The following is a 15,845-nucleotide window of genomic DNA, read 5'->3' as shown; positions in this document are numbered from 1 at the left end:
TAAGGAACCGCCAGACTGATTTCCAGAGTGGTTGTACAAGCTTGCAATCCCACCAACAATGGAGGAGTGTTCCTCTTTCTCCACATCCTCACCAGCATCTGCTGTCACCTGAATTTTTGATCTTAGCCATTCTGACTGGTGTGAGGCAGAATCTCAGGGTTGTTTTGATTTGCACTTCCCTGATGATTAAGAATGCTGAACATTCTTTTCAGGTACTTCTCAGCCATTCAGTATTCCTTGGGTGAGAGTTTAAATACAGTGCAGTGTGTTCTTCACTGGCTATTCCCACCACGCCCTTTGCCAATTTTCCTCCGTCTTTTAGAGTTCTTTATGCAGTATTGAAGATTTGTGGGCTATTCTCTGTCCAGTTTGTATACATATGGGTTCATTTTTCTTCAGCTCACATTTGGACAGTAATGTTGGTGGGATTTTATGTATTGCTCTTGATAGTACAAGAGCAAACTCCCTGACTCTCTTTGACCCTTTTCAATCTTCATCACCTCTTGAGAAATGTGCCTACCATTTAGCCAGAGATGTTCTGTAGATTATATCCATTCTATTTAGGCTTCTTCACTCTCTGCTCGGATTGGTTGCAGTTTCCTGCAAAGGTTTCTGTCTGTTGCAAAGAAAAGTTTTCAGGGTGAACAGTGAAGAATACATTTACCTTTGGGTGTAAGGACAGTGTTTTTCCATTGATTTTAGAGACTATGCTGAAATAAGTAAATTAGAGTTTGTAGATTCTTCAGTAACCATGGCATTTCAAACACAGAGTCATTAGCTGTGTTTCCAGTAGCAGGCATGCTCTCCCTCCAAGTACAGTGTAAATGATGGGAATTGTGACATATCACATGAACATGGTGATAGCCTATGTTGTTACAAGTCTTTATTAGACCACTGAAGTATAGTATATAAGCTTTATTATTGGGAAAGCATAGTGGATTAAACAAAGTGTTCTCACTTTACATGTGAATAAATTGTGCTTTTCATTTCATACATGAATAAAGCTGAGAAAAAACGTAAAGACAAAACAGCCACCACACCTTGGACTGAGGAACCCAGACTTTTCCCAGATCAAGGAGATGCCCCAGGTGATTGCTTTCTTCTTCTATGTATCAGTGTACATTATTATTATTTATTTGCTGTGTCTAAAAGTAGTACAGTGTTTTCTATTAGAAAAATCTCTTTTTTTCCCTAAGGAAAAAATTGCAAAAAGCAGCACAATTGTAAATTGTTAGAAATTAAACTGTGCAAAGTAAATTTTTCTCTTATAAAAAGTTCATTTTATTGGAGAATTAGATTTTTCCTTATTATTATTTAATTTTGTCCTTTATTCCGTCAAATGTCTCTTTCCTTTCTCCTAATTTATGTAATCTCTTTTCACAGTTCAGATTTGCATTTAAAATATTTCTGTATGTGTGTATGTATATATATATATATTTTTTTTTTCATTCTTACCTATCACCTCTTCAGTCTACTTTAGGGTATGGGTGTGTGTGTGTGCACGCATTTGCATGCACAAATTTATGTGTTATTTTGTCTGGGTTGGTGGTGGCACCTTACCCTGAATTGGTGTGCTTTTCCCTGGATATTCCCTTCACTTCCTTCCTAAATCTCTTCTGTGTTATATGCTTTTTTGTCTAGGGTTAAGACCTCACATGCTTTTCTCTGTCCAGTGTGTATATTTATTGCTCTCATTTTTGTTCAGCTCAGATTGGGTAGTGTTGATGGGATTGTATGTGTTGCTCTGTATTTTACTGGGTGACAGAGTCATAGAACAAACTTCCTGACACTCTGGTTCTTTCTAATCTTTTTCCCACTTCCTGGTCCTTACCTTTTAGGCAGGAATTTCCTGTAGATTATATCCATTCTATTTAGGCTTCTTCACTCTCTGCTAGGATTGGTTGCAGTTTCCTGCAAAGGTTTCTGTCTGTTGCAAAGAAAAGCTTTCAGGGTAAACAGTGAAGAATACATTTACCTTTGGGTGTAAGGACAGTGTTTTTCAATTGAATTTAGAGACTATGCTGACATAAGTAAATTAGAGATTGTAGATTCTTCAGTAACCATGGCATTTCAAGCACAGAGTCATTAGCTGTGTTTCCAGTAGCAGGCATGCTCTCCCTCCAAGTACAGTGTAAATGATGGGAATTGTGACATATCACATGAACATGGTGATAGCCTATGTTGTGACAAGTCTTTATTAGACCATTGAAGTGTAGTATATAAGCTTTATTATTGGGAAAGCATAGTGGATTAAACAAAGTGTTCTCACTTTACATGTGAATAATTTTTGCTTTTCATTTCATACATGAATAAAGCTAAGAAAAAACGCAAGGGCAAAACAGCCACCACACCTTGGACTGAGGAACCCAGACTTTTTGCAGATCAAGGAGCTGCCCCAGGTGATTGCTTTGTTATGTTTTTTAAAAATCTATATTACTCACAGTATATATTCTGTACATTTAATAAGAGTGTAATGTTTTCAGGGGAAACTATCTTTCTAAGAAAACAAATTCAAGAAGAATTAAAATGATAAATTGGCAGAAATTTTCACTTTGCTCAATCAAATTTGTCTCATAATAATTTGATCCTATTGGAGAATTGGATTTTATACTGATTATGATTTAATTTCAACTTTTCTCCCTATCCTTTCTTCCTTCCAAAATCTCTCATTGATTCCCTCTCTTTTTCTTCCCCTTTTATGGCTCTTTTCTCATAATTTTTGCTTGAATTTAAGAATATATACATACACATATATTCTTACATATAACCTGTACAAACTCTCCCTCTCTCTATATATGTGTGTGTGTGTGTGTGTGTGTGTGTGTGTGTGTGTGTGTGTGTGTGTATGTATACACATATGTACACATACACATATGCATATATTCACAAATGTGTACATATGTGTGTGTTTACTTGTTTTGGTGTTTATGTATTTCTTTCTTGATTTGTAGACCTTTCCATTATCAGTGTACTTTTCCCTGCTTATTCCCAACTCTCTCTTTCCCAGCTTTCCTCCATTGGTATAGTCCTTTGTGTTGGGTTGAGGCATCACATGCCTTTTTCTTTGTCCAGCTTGTACATGGATTGTTGTCATTTTTGTTCAGCTCACATTTTGGAAGAAGTGTTGGTGGGATTTTATGTACTGCTCTTGATATTACTAGGAGCCAGTCTTGGAACAATCTCTCCAACTCTCTGACTCTTTCCAGTCTTTCTGCCACTTCTTGAGCAGGATTCCCTGAGCCTTACCTTAGGTATAGTAATGTTCTGTAGATATATCCATTCTGATTGGGAATCACAACTGTAGCCTTTGATTGGTTGTTGTTTCCTGCAATCATCTCTGTCTTTTGCAAATTACAATTTTTTTGAAGAAGAGTAAAGACTCCACTTGTCTTTGGGTATAAGGATAGTGTTTATACATTCTTTTTAGGGATTATGCTGGGGTAGAGTACTACTGTTTGTAGATCCTTCAGTAACCATGGCATTACAAACCCAGAGTCATTAGCTCTGTTCCCCATAGCAGGCATGTTCTCCCTCTTGTTGAGCTGAGTCTCAAATCCAAGTGTAACTGATGAGTATCGTGACATACATACGGTGTGAACGTGGTGATGATAGTCTATATTATGACAAGGCTTTATTAGAGCATGTGCAGAGTAGTATATAAGGTTTAGTTTTGGGAAAACATTGTGGATTAAACAAAGTATTTTAGCTTTACATGTGAATAATTTTTGCTTTTCATTTCATACATCAATAAAGCTGAGAAAAAACGCAAGGGCAAAACAGCCACCACACCTTGGACTGAAGAACCCAGACTTTTTGCAGATCAAGGAGATGCCCCAGGTGAACCCAGACTTTTTTCAGATCAAGGAGATGCCCCAGGTGATTGCTTTTGTTCTTCTATGTATCAGTGTACATTACTATTATTTATTTGCTGTGTCTAAAACTAGTACAGAGTTTTCTATTAGAAAAATCTCATTTTTCCCCTAAGGAAAAAAATGCAAAAAGCAGCACAATGGTAAATGGTTAGAAATTAAACTGTGCTAAGTCAAATTTTTCTCATATAAAAAGTTCATTTTATTGGAGAATTAGATTTTTTTTCCTTAATAAGATCTAATTTCATCCTTTATTCATCAAATGTCTCCCATTGATCTCTTTCCTTTCTCCTAATTCATGTCCTCTCTTCTCACAGTTCATATTTGCATTTAAAAATATTTCTGTATGTGTGTATGTATATATATATATATATTTTTTTCATTCTTACCTATCACCTCTTCAGTCTATTTTAGGGTGTGTGTGTGTATGTGTGTGCAGGCATGTGCATGCACATATTTATGTGTTATTTTGTCTGGGTTGGTGGTGGCACCTTACCCTGAATTGGTGTGTTTTTCCCTGGATATTCCCTTCACTTCCTTCCTAAATCTCTTCTGTGTTATATGCTTTTTAGTCTAGGGTTAAGACCTCACATGCTTTTCTCTGTCCAGTGTGTATATTTATTGCTCTCATTTTTGTTCAGCTCAGATTGGGTAGTGTTGATGGGATTGTATGTGTTGCTCTGTATTTTACTGGGTGACAGAGTCATAGAACAAACTTCCTGACACTCTGGTTCTTTCTAATCTTTTTCCCACTTCCTGGTCCTTACCTTTTAGGCAGGAATTTCCTGTAGATTATATCCATTCTATTTAGGCTTCTTCACTCTCTGCTAGGATTGGTTGCAGTTTCCTGCAAAGGTTTCTGTCTGTTGCAAAGAAAAGTTTTCAGGGTGAACAGTGAAGAATACATTTACCTTTGGGTGTAAGGACAGTGTTTTTCCATTGAATTTAGAGACTATGCTGACATAAGTAAATTAGAGATTGTAGATTCTTCAGTAACCATGGCATTTCAAGCACAGAGTCATTAGCTGTGTTTCCAGTAGCAGGCATGCTCTCCCTCCAAGTACAGTGTAAATGATGGGAATTGTGACATATCACATGAACATGGTGATAGCCTATGTTGTGACAAGTCTTTATTAGACCATTGAAGTGTAGTATATAAGCTTTATTATTGGGAAAGCATAGTGGATTAAACAAAGTGTTCTCACTTTACATGTGAACAATTTTTGCTTTTCATTTCATACATGAATAAAGCTAAGAAAAAACGCAAGGGCAAAACAGCCACCACACCTTGGACTGAGGAACCCAGACTTTTTGCAGATCAAGGAGCTGCCCCAGGTGATTGCTTTGTTATGTTTTTTAAAAATCTATATTACTCACAGTATATATTCTGTACATTTAATAAGAGTGCAATGTTTTCAGGGGAAACTATCTTTCTAAGAAAACAAATTCAAGAAGAATTAAAATGATAAATTGACAGAAATTTTCACTTTGCTCAGGCAAATTTGTCTCATAATATTTTGATCCTATTGGAGAATTGGATTTTATACTGATTATGATTTAATTTCAACTTTTCTCCCTATCCTTTCTTCCTTCCAAAATCTCTCTTTGATTCCCTCTCTTTTTCTTCCCCTTTCATGGCTCTTTTCTCATAATTTTTCCTTGCATTTAAGAATATCTACATATACATATATTCTTATATATAACCTGTACAAACTCTCCCCCTCTCTCTCTCTCTCTCTCTATATATATATATATATATATACATATATTTATATATATATGTATATATATATATTTGTGTGTGTGTGTATGTATACATATATATACACACACACATATGCATATATTCACAAATGTGTACATATGTGTGTGTTTACTTGTTTTGGTGTTTATGTATTTCTTTCTTGATTTGTAGACCTTTCCATTATCAGTGTGCTTTTCCCTGCTTATTCCCAACTCTCTCTTTCCCAGCTTTCCTCCATTGGTATAGTCCTTTGTGTTGGGTTGAGGCATCACATGCCTTTTTCTTTGTCCAGCTTGTACATGGATTGTTGTCATTTTTGTTCAGCTCACATTTTGGAAGAAGTGTTGGTGGGATTTTATGTACTGCTCTTGATATTACTAGGAGCCAGTCTTGGAACAATCTCTCCAACTCTCTGACTCTTTCCAGTCTTTCTGCCACTTCTTGAGCAGGATTCCCTGAGCCTTACCTTAGGTATAGTAATGTTGTGTAGATATATCCATTCTGATTGGGAATCACAACTGTAGCCTTTGATTGGTTGTTGTTTCCTGCAATCATCTCTGTCTTTTGCAAATTACAATTTTTTTGAAGAAGAGTAAAGACTCCACTTGTCTTTGGGTATAAGGATAGTGTTTATACATTCTTTTTAGGGATTATGCTGGGGTAGAGTACTACTGTTTGTAGATCCTTCAGTAACCATGGCATTACAAACCCAGAGTCATTAGCTCTGTTCCCCATAGCAGGCATGTTCTCCCTCTTGTTGAGCTGAGTCTCAAATCCAAGTGTAACTGATGAGTATCGTGACATACATACGGTGTGAACGTGGTGATGATAGTCTATATTATGACAAGGCTTTATTAGAGCATGTGCAGAGTAGTATATAAGGTTTAGTTTTGGGAAAACATTGTGGATTAAACAAAGTATTTTAGCTTTACATGTGAATAATTTTTGCTTTTCATTTCATACATCAATAAAGCTGAGAAAAAACGCAAGGGCAAAACAGCCACCACACCTTGGACTGAAGAACCCAGACTTTTTGCAGATCAAGGAGATGCCCCAGGTGAACCCAGACTTTTTTCAGATCAAGGAGATGCCCCAGGTGATTGCTTTTGTTCTTCTATGTATCAGTGTACATTACTATTATTTATTTGCTGTGTCTAAAACTAGTACAGAGTTTTCTATTAGAAAAATCTCATTTTTCCCCTAAGGAAAAAAATGCAAAAAGCAGCACAATGGTAAATGGTTAGAAATTAAACTGTGCTAAGTCAAATTTTTCTCATATAAAAAGTTCATTTTATTGGAGACTTAGATTTTTTTTCCTTAATAAGATCTAATTTCATCCTTTATTCATCAAATGTCTCCCATTGATCTCTTTCCTTTCTCCTAATTCATGTCCTCTCTTCTCACAGTTCATATTTGCATTTAATAACATTTCTGTATGTGTGTATGTATATATATATATTTTTTTTCATTCTTACCTATCACCTCTTCAGTCTACTTTAGGGTATGTGGGTGTGTGTGTGCACGCATGTGCATGCACATATTTATGTGTTATTTTGTCTGGGTTGGTGGTGGCACCTTACCCTGAATTGGTGTGCTTTTCCCTGGATATTCCCTTCACTTCCTTCCTAAATCTCTTCTGTGTTATATGCTTTTTAGTCTAGGGTTAAGACCTCACATGCTTTTCTCTGTCCAGTGTGTATATTTATTGCTCTCATTTTTGTTCAGCTCAGATTGGGTAGTGTTGATGGGATTGTATGTGTTGCTCTGTATTTTACTGGGTGACAGAGTCATAGAACAAACTTCCTGACACTCTGGTTCTTTCTAATCTTTTTCCCACTTCCTGGTCCTTACCTTTTAGGCAGGAATTTCCTGTAGATTATATCCATTCTATTTAGGCTTCTTCACTCTCTGCTAGGATTGGTTGCAGTTTCCTGCAAAGGTTTCTGTCTGTTGCAAAGAAAAGTTTTCAGGGTGAACAGTGAAGAATACATTTACCTTTGGGTGTAAGGACAGTGTTTTTCCATTGATTTTAGAGACTATGCTGACATAAGTAAATTAGAGTTTGTAGATTCTTCAGTAACCATGGCATTTCAAGCACAGAGTCATTAGCTGTGTTTCCAGTAGCAGGCATGCTCTCCCTCCAAGTACAGTGTAAATGATGGGAATTGTGACATATCACATGAACATGGTGATAGCCTATGTTGTGACAAGTCTTTATTAGACCATTGAAGTGTAGTATATAAGCTTTATTATTGGGAAAGCATAGTGGATTAAACAAAGTGTTCTCACTTTACATGTGAATAAATTGTGCTTTTCATTTCATACATGAATAAAGCTAAGAAAAAACGCAAGGGCAAAACAGCCACCACACCTTGGACTGAGGAACCCAGACTTTTTGCAGATCAAGGAGCTGCCCCAGGTGATTGCTTTGTTATGTTTTTTAAAAATCTATATTACTCACAGTATATATTCTGTACATTTAATAAGAGTGCAATGTTTTCAGGGGAAACTATCTTTCTAAGAAAACAAATTCAAGAAGAATTAAAATGATAAATTGGCAGAAATTTTCACTTTGCGCAGGCAAATTTGTCTCATAATAATTTGATCCTATTGGAGAATTGGATTTTATACTGATTATGATTTAATTTCAACTTTTCTCCCTATCCTTTCTTCCTTCCAAAATCTCTCTTTGATTCCCTCTCTTTTTCTTCCCCTTTCATGGCTCTTTTCTCATAATTTTTGCTTGCATTTAAGAATATCTACATACACATATATTCTTATATATAACTTGTACAAACTCTCCCACTCTCTCTCTCTATATATATATATAAATATATATATATATATATATATATATATTTGTGTGTGTGTATGTACACATATATATACACACACACACACATATGCATATATTCACAAATGTGTACATATGTGTGTGTTTACTTGTTTTGGTGTTTATGTATTTCTTTCTTGATTTGTAGACCTTTCCATTATCAGTGTACTTTTCCCTGCTTATTCCCAACTCTCTCTTTCCCAGCTTTCCTCCATTGGTATAGTCCTTTGTGTTGGGTTGAGGCATCACATGCCTTTTTCTTTGTCCAGCTTGTACATGGATTGTTGTCATTTTTGTTCAGCTCACATTTTGGAAGAAGTGTTGGTGGGATTTTATGTACTGCTCTTGATATTACTAGGAGCCAGTCTTGGAACAATCTCTCCAACTCTCTGACTCTTTCCAGTCTTTCTGCCACTTCTTGAGCAGGATTCCCTGAGCCTTACCTTAGGTATAGTAATGTTGTGTAGATATATCCATTCTGATTGGGAATCACAACTGTAGCCTTTGATTGGTTGTTGTTTCCTGCAATCATCTCTGTCTTTTGCAAATTACAATTTTTTTGAAGAAGAGTAAAGACTCCACTTGTCTTTGGGTATAAGGATAGTGTTTATACATTCTTTTTAGGGATTATGCTGGGGTAGAGTACTACTGTTTGTAGATCCTTCAGTAACCATGGCATTACAAACCCAGAGTCATTAGCTCTGTTCCCCATAGCAGGCATGTTCTCCCTCTTGTTGAGCTGAGTCTCAAATCCAAGTGTAACTGATGAGTATCGTGACATACATACGGTGTGAACGTGGTGATGATAGTCTATATTATGACAAGGCTTTATTAGAGCATGTGCAGAGTAGTATATAAGGTTTAGTTTTGGGAAAACATTGTGGATTAAACAAAGTATTTTAGCTTTACATGTGAATAATTTTTGCTTTTCATTTCATACATCAATAAAGCTGAGAAAAAACGCAAGGGCAAAACAGCCACTACACCTTGGACTGAAGAACCCAGACTTTTTGCAGATCAAGGAGATGCCCCAGGTGAACCCAGACTTTTTTCAGATCAAGGAGCAGCCCCAGGTGATTGCTTTTGTTCTTCTATGTATCAGTGTACATTACTATTATTTATTTGCTGTGTCTAAAACTAGTACAGAGTTTTCTATTAGAAAAATCTCATTTTTCCCCTAAGGAAAAAAAATGCAAAAAGCAGCACAATGGTAAATGGTTAGAAATTAAACTGTGCTAAGTCAAATTTTTCTCATATAAAAAGTTCATCTTATTGGAGACTTAGATTTTTTTTCCTTAATAAGATCTAATTTCATCCTTTATTCATCAAATGTCTCCCATTGATCTCTTTCCTTTCTCCTAATTCATGTCCTCTCTTCTCACAGTTCATATTTGCATTTAAAAATATTTCTGTATGTGTGTATGTATATATATATATATATTTTTTTCATTCTTACCTATCACCTCTTCAGTCTACTTTAGGGTGTGTGTGTGTATGTGTGTGCAGGCATGTGCATGCACATATTTATGTGTTATTTTGTCTGGGTTGGTGGTGGCACCTTACCCTGAATTGGTGTGTTTTTCCCTGGATATTCCCTTCACTTCCTTCCTAAATCTCTTCTGTGTTATATGCTTTTTAGTCTAGGGTTAAGACCTCACATGCTTTTCTCTGTCCAGTGTGTATATTTATTGCTCTCATTTTTGTTCAGCTCAGATTGGGTAGTGTTGATGGGATTGTATGTGTTGCTCTGTATTTTACTGGGTGACAGAGTCATAGAACAAACTTCCTGACACTCTGGTTCTTTCTAATCTTTTTCCCACTTCCTGGTCCTTACCTTTTAGGCAGGAATTTCCTGTAGATTATATCCATTCTATTTAGGCTTCTTCACTCTCTGCTAGGATTGGTTGCAGTTTCCTGCAAAGGTTTCTGTCTGTTGCAAAGAAAAGTTTTCAGGGTGAACAGTGAAGAATACATTTACCTTTGGGTGTAAGGACAGTGTTTTTCCATTGAATTTAGAGACTATGCTGACATAAGTAAATTAGAGATTGTAGATTCTTCAGTAACCATGGCATTTCAAGCACAGAGTCATTAGCTGTGTTTCCAGTAGCAGGCATGCTCTCCCTCCAAGTACAGTGTAAATGATGGGAATTGTGACATATCACATGAGCATGGTGATAGCCTATGTTGTGACAAGTCTTTATTAGACCATTGAAGTGTAGTATATAAGCTTTATTATTGGGAAAGCATAGTGGATTAAACAAAGTGTTCTCACTTTACATGTGAATAATTTTTGCTTTTCATTTCATACATGAATAAAGCTAAGAAAAAACGCAAGGGCAAAACAGCCACCACACCTTGGACTGAGGAACCCAGACTTTTTGCAGATCAAGGAGTAGCCCCAGGTGATCGCTCTGTTCTCTTTTTTTATTAATGTGTATCATTCGAAATCTATTTGTCGGATGTTGAATAACAGTGTAATGTTTTTAAGGAGTCATAAGTCTATTTTCTAAGATAACAAGAGCTAGAAGCAGCACAATTATAAGGTGGTAGAAATTATCGCTGTTGTCCTAGGTTATAATTTTCTCTTCTAAGTTCATTCTTATGGAGAATTTTATTACATTTTTATAATGATTTAGTTTAACCTTTTTGTGTGTCATTTCATCCTTCTACAACCCTACGATTTATCACCTCCTTATACTGTGTCCTAAAATCATTAGTGCTTCCATGTATTATTTTCTATATACATATATATTTTTAACTATAAATTGCTCATTCTATATGATAATATATACACACATAAATGTATGTATGTATGTTCTAGCTTTACCTGTGAATAATTTTTCCTTTTCATTTCATACCTCAATAAAGCTGAGAAAAAACGCAAGGGTAAAACAGCCACCACACCTTGGACTGAAGAACCCAGACTTTTTGCAGATCAAGGAGCAGCCCCAGGTGATTGCTTTGTTCTTCCATGTATTAGTGTACATTATTATTATTTATTTGCTGTGTCTAAAACTAGTACAGTGTTTTACATTAGAAAAATCCCTTTTTTCCCTAAGAAAAAAGTTGCAAAATGCATCACAGTGGTAAATTGTTAGAAATTAAACTGTGCTAAGTCAAATTTTTCTCTTAAAAAAAGTTCATCTTATTGGAGAATTAGATTTTTCCTTATTATTATTTAATTTTGTCCTTTATTCCTTCAAATGTCTCCCATTGATCTCTTTCCTTTCTTCTAATTTATGTAATCTCTTCTCACAGTTCATATTTGCATTTAAAAATATCTCTGTATGTGTGTATGTATATATATATATATTTTTTTTTCATTCTTACCTATCACCTCTTCAGTCTACTTTAGGGTGTGTGTGTGTGTGCACGCATGTGCATGCACATATTTATGTGTTATTTTGTCTGGGTTGGTGGTGGCACCTTACCCTGAATTGGTGTGCTTTTCCCTGGATATTCCCTTCACTTCCTTCCTAAATCTCTTCTGTGTTATATGCTTTTTTGTCTAGGGTTAAGACCTCACATGCTTTTCTCTGTCCAGTGTGTATATTTATTGCTCTCATTTTTGTTCAGCTCAGATTGGGTAGTGTTGATGGGATTGTATGTGTTGCTCTGTATTTTACTGGGTGACAGAGTCATAGAACAAACTTCCTGACACTCTGGTTCTTTCTAATCTTTTTCCCACTTCCTGGTCCTTACCTTTTAGGCAGGAATTTCCTGTAGATTATATCCATTCTATTTAGGCTTCTTCACTCTCTGCTAGGATTGGTTGCAGTTTCCTGCAAAGGTTTCTGTCTGTTGCAAAGAAAAGTTTTCAGGGTGAACAGTGAAGAATACATTTACCTTTGGGTATAAGGACAGTGTTTTTCCATTGAATTTAGAGACTATGCTGACATAAGTAAATTAGAGATTGTAGATTCTTCAGTAACCATGGCATTTCAAGCACAGAGTCATTAGCTGTGTTTCCAGTAGCAGGCATGCTCTCCCTCCAAGTACAGTGTAAATGATGGGAATTGTGACATATCACATGAACATGGTGATAGCCTATGTTGTGACAAGTCTTTATTAGACCATTGAAGTGTAGTATATAAGCTTTATTATTGGGAAAGCATAGTGGATTAAACAAAGTGTTCTCACTTTACATGTGAACAATTTTTGCTTTTCATTTCATACATGAATAAAGCTAAGAAAAAACGCAAGGGCAAAACAGCCACCACACCTTGGACTGAGGAACCCAGACTTTTTGCAGATCAAGGAGCAGCCCCAGGTGATTGCTTTGTTCTTTTTGTTTATGATTCTATATTATTCATTATTTTTATGTGTGTTAAATGATAGTGTAATGTTTTCTGGTGGAAAGTCTCGTTTTTTATTACAAAAGGAAAGCAAGAATCAGCTCAGTGGTACATTATTAGAATTTTGACTGCTAAGTCAAATTTAACTATTATATTTTTGAGAATTAGACAGTTTTTGATTATAATTCAATTTTAACTTTTCACAGTACCCCTTCTTCCTTCCAAAACCTCTCATTTCCGTCCTTTTCTACACAAAATTCATGGCATCTTTTTTCACAGTTAGTGCTTATATTTAAGAATATCTATGTATACATAAATATATTCTTAACTATTACCTCATCAATCTATAGGAGAGAGAGAGAAAGAGTTTGTGTGTGTGCGTTTATGGTTGAATTTATTATACCTGGAAAAAGGGAGTTGTGTTTTTTACTTGTCTATTCCTCTCTCTCCCTTTTCAAGTCTTCCTCAGGTTTTTTTAATTAGATATTTTCCTCATTTACATTCCCAATGCTATCCCAAAAGGCCCCCATACCCTCCCCCCCCACTCCTCTACCCACCCACTCCCACTTCTTGGCCCTGGCGTTCCCCTGTACTGGGGCAAAGTAACCACACTTTTTTGGTCTTTTTTGTTCTTCAGTTTCATGGGTTTTGCAAATTGTATCTAGCATTTTCAGTATTCTAAGTTTCTGGGCTAATATCCACTTATCAGTGAGTATATGTCATATGAGTTCTTTTTTGATTGGGTTACCTCACCCAGGATGATACCCTTCAAGTCCATGCATTTGCCTAGGAATTTCCTAAATTCATTATTTTTAATAGCTGAGTAATATTCCATTGTGTAAATGTACCACATTTTCTGTATCAATTCCTCTGTTGAGAGGCATCTCGGTTCTTTCCAGCTTCTGGCTATTATTTTTTCTTTTTTTTTTTAATTAGGTATTTTCTTCATTTACATTTCCAATGCTATGCCAACTGTCCCATATTCACTTCCCCCCCCCACTCCCCTACCTACCAACTCCCACTTCTTGGCCCTGGAATTCCCCTGTACTGAGGCATATAAAGGTTGCAAGACCAATGGGCCTCTCTTTCCAATGATGGCCGACTAGTCCATCTTCCCATACATATGCAGCTAGAGACATGATCTCCGGGGGCTACTGGGTAGTTCTTATTGTTGTTCCACCTAGAGGGTTGCAGACCCCTTTAGCTCCTTGGGTAATTTCTCTCCCTCCTCCACTGGGGGCCCTGGGATCCATCTAATAGTTGACTGTGAGGATCCACTTCTGTGTTTGCTAGTCCCCAGCATAGCCTCACAAGAGATAGCTATATCATGGTCCTTACAGCAAAATCTTGCTAGTGTATGCAATGGTGTCAGCATTTGGAGGCTGATACTGTGATGCATCCCCAGGTGTGGCAGTCTCTAGATAGTCCATCCTTTTGTCTCAGCTCCAAACTTTGTCTCTGTAACTCCTTCCATGGGTGTTTTGTTCACAATTCTAAGAAGGGGCAAAGTGTCCACACTTTGGTCTTCGTTCTTCTTGAGTTTCATGTGTTTTGCAAATTTTATCTTATATCATGTGTATTCTAAGTTTATGGGCTAATATCCACTTATACTTGAGTACATATCATGTGAGTTCTTTTGTGATTGGGTTACCTCACTCAGGATGATACCCTCCAAGTCCATCCATTTGCCTAGGCATTTCATAAATACATTCTTTTAAATAGCTGAGTAGTAGTATTCCATTGTGCAAATGTACCACATTTTCTGTATCCATTCCTCTGTTGAGAGGCATCTGGGTTCTTTCCAGCTTCTGGCTATTATAAATAAGGCTGCTTTGAACATAGTGGAACATGTGTCCTTATGACAAGTTGGAACATCTTCTGGATATATGCCCAGGAGAGGTATTGCTGGATCCTCCGTTAGTACTATGTCCAATTTTCTGAGGAATCACCAGACTGATTTCCAGAGTGGTTGTACCAACTTGCAGTCCCACCAACAATGGAGGAGTGTTCCTCTTTCTCCACATCCTCACCAGCATCTGCTGTCACCTGAATTTTTTATCTTAGCCATTCTCACTGGTGTGAGGTGGAATCTCTGGGTTGTTTTGATTTGCATTTCCCTTATGATTAAGAATGCTGAACATTTTTTCAGGTGTTTCTCAGCCATTCAGTATTCCTCAGGTGAGAATTCTTTGTTTAGCTCTGTACTCCATTTTTTAATGGGGTTATTTGATTTTCTAGAATCCAGCTTTTTGATTTCTTTATATATATTGGATATTTGTCGTCTATCTGATTTAGGATTGGTAAAGATCCTTTCACAATCTGTTGGTGGCCTTTTTGTCTTATTGACGGTGTCTTTTGCCTTACAGAAGCTTTGAAATTTTATGAGGTCCCATTTGTCGATTCTCGATCTTACAGCACAGGCCATTGCTGTTCTATTCAGAAAAAATTTTCCCTGTGCCCATATCTTTGAGACTTTTTTCCCACTTTCTCCTCTCTAAGTTTCACTGTCTTTGGTTTTATGTGGAGTTCCTTGATCCACTTAGATTTGACCTTAGTACAAGGAGATAAGAATGGATCAATTCACATTCTTCTACATGATAACCGCCAGTTGTGCCAGCACCATTTGTTGAAAATGCTGTCTTTTTTCCATGGTTAGTTTTAGCACCTTCGTCACATTTCATGTGACCATAGGTGTGTGGCTTCATTTTTGGGTCTTTAGTTGTATTCCATTGGTCTACCTGTCTTTTGCTATACCAGTACCATGCAGTTTTTATCACAGTTGCTCTGTAGTACAGCTTTAGGTCGGCCATGGTGATTCCACCAGAGGTTCTTTTATCCTTGAGAAGAGTTTTTGCCATCCTAGGTTTTTTTTTGTATTCCAGTTGAATTTTCAAATTGCCCTTTTTAATTCGTTGAAGAATTGAGTTGGAATTTAGATGGGGATTGCATTGAATCTATAGATTGCTTTTGGCAAGATAGCCATTTTTTACTATATTAATCCTGCCAATACATGAGCATGGGAGATATTCCCATCTTCTGAGATCTTTGATTTCTTTCTTCAGAGACTTGAAGTTTTTTTTTTTTTGTTTTTTTTTTTTTGTAGT

The 15,845-nt window shown here is 36.4% G+C and overlaps 1 protein-coding gene across 3 annotated transcripts in view; it reads left to right on the top strand.

The window, feature by feature from the left end:
- The window catches only part of LOC110286769 (Scm polycomb group protein like 2), a 126,435-nt gene that overhangs the window by 83,805 nt on the left and 26,785 nt on the right, over nt 1-15,845 (top strand). For 2 of the 3 annotated variants that reach the window (XM_085837928.1, XM_085837927.1), the window contains exons 14-23: nt 1,005-1,088; nt 2,316-2,399; nt 3,754-3,876; nt 5,121-5,204; nt 6,587-6,709; nt 7,949-8,032; nt 9,397-9,480; nt 10,765-10,848; nt 11,315-11,398; nt 12,633-12,716. In XM_085837928.1, coding sequence (XP_085694054.1) covers nt 1,005-1,088; nt 2,316-2,399; nt 3,754-3,876; nt 5,121-5,204; nt 6,587-6,709; nt 7,949-8,032; nt 9,397-9,480; nt 10,765-10,848; nt 11,315-11,398; nt 12,633-12,716 — 918 coding nt within the window. Of the gene's footprint in view, nt 1-1,004; nt 1,089-2,315; nt 2,400-3,753; nt 3,877-5,120; nt 5,205-6,586; nt 6,710-7,948; nt 8,033-9,396; nt 9,520-10,764; nt 10,849-11,314; nt 11,399-12,632; nt 12,717-15,845 lie in introns of all 3 variants that reach the window. The other variant, XM_085837926.1, reaches the window with a different exon arrangement.

The sequence above is a fragment of the Mus caroli genome, unplaced genomic scaffold (assembly GCF_978045245.1).
Source record: "Mus caroli unplaced genomic scaffold, Mus_caroli_1 scaffold_5, whole genome shotgun sequence".
NCBI lineage: Eukaryota > Metazoa > Chordata > Mammalia > Rodentia > Muridae > Mus > Mus caroli.
This window is presented reverse-complemented; position numbering and strand designations above follow the sequence as displayed.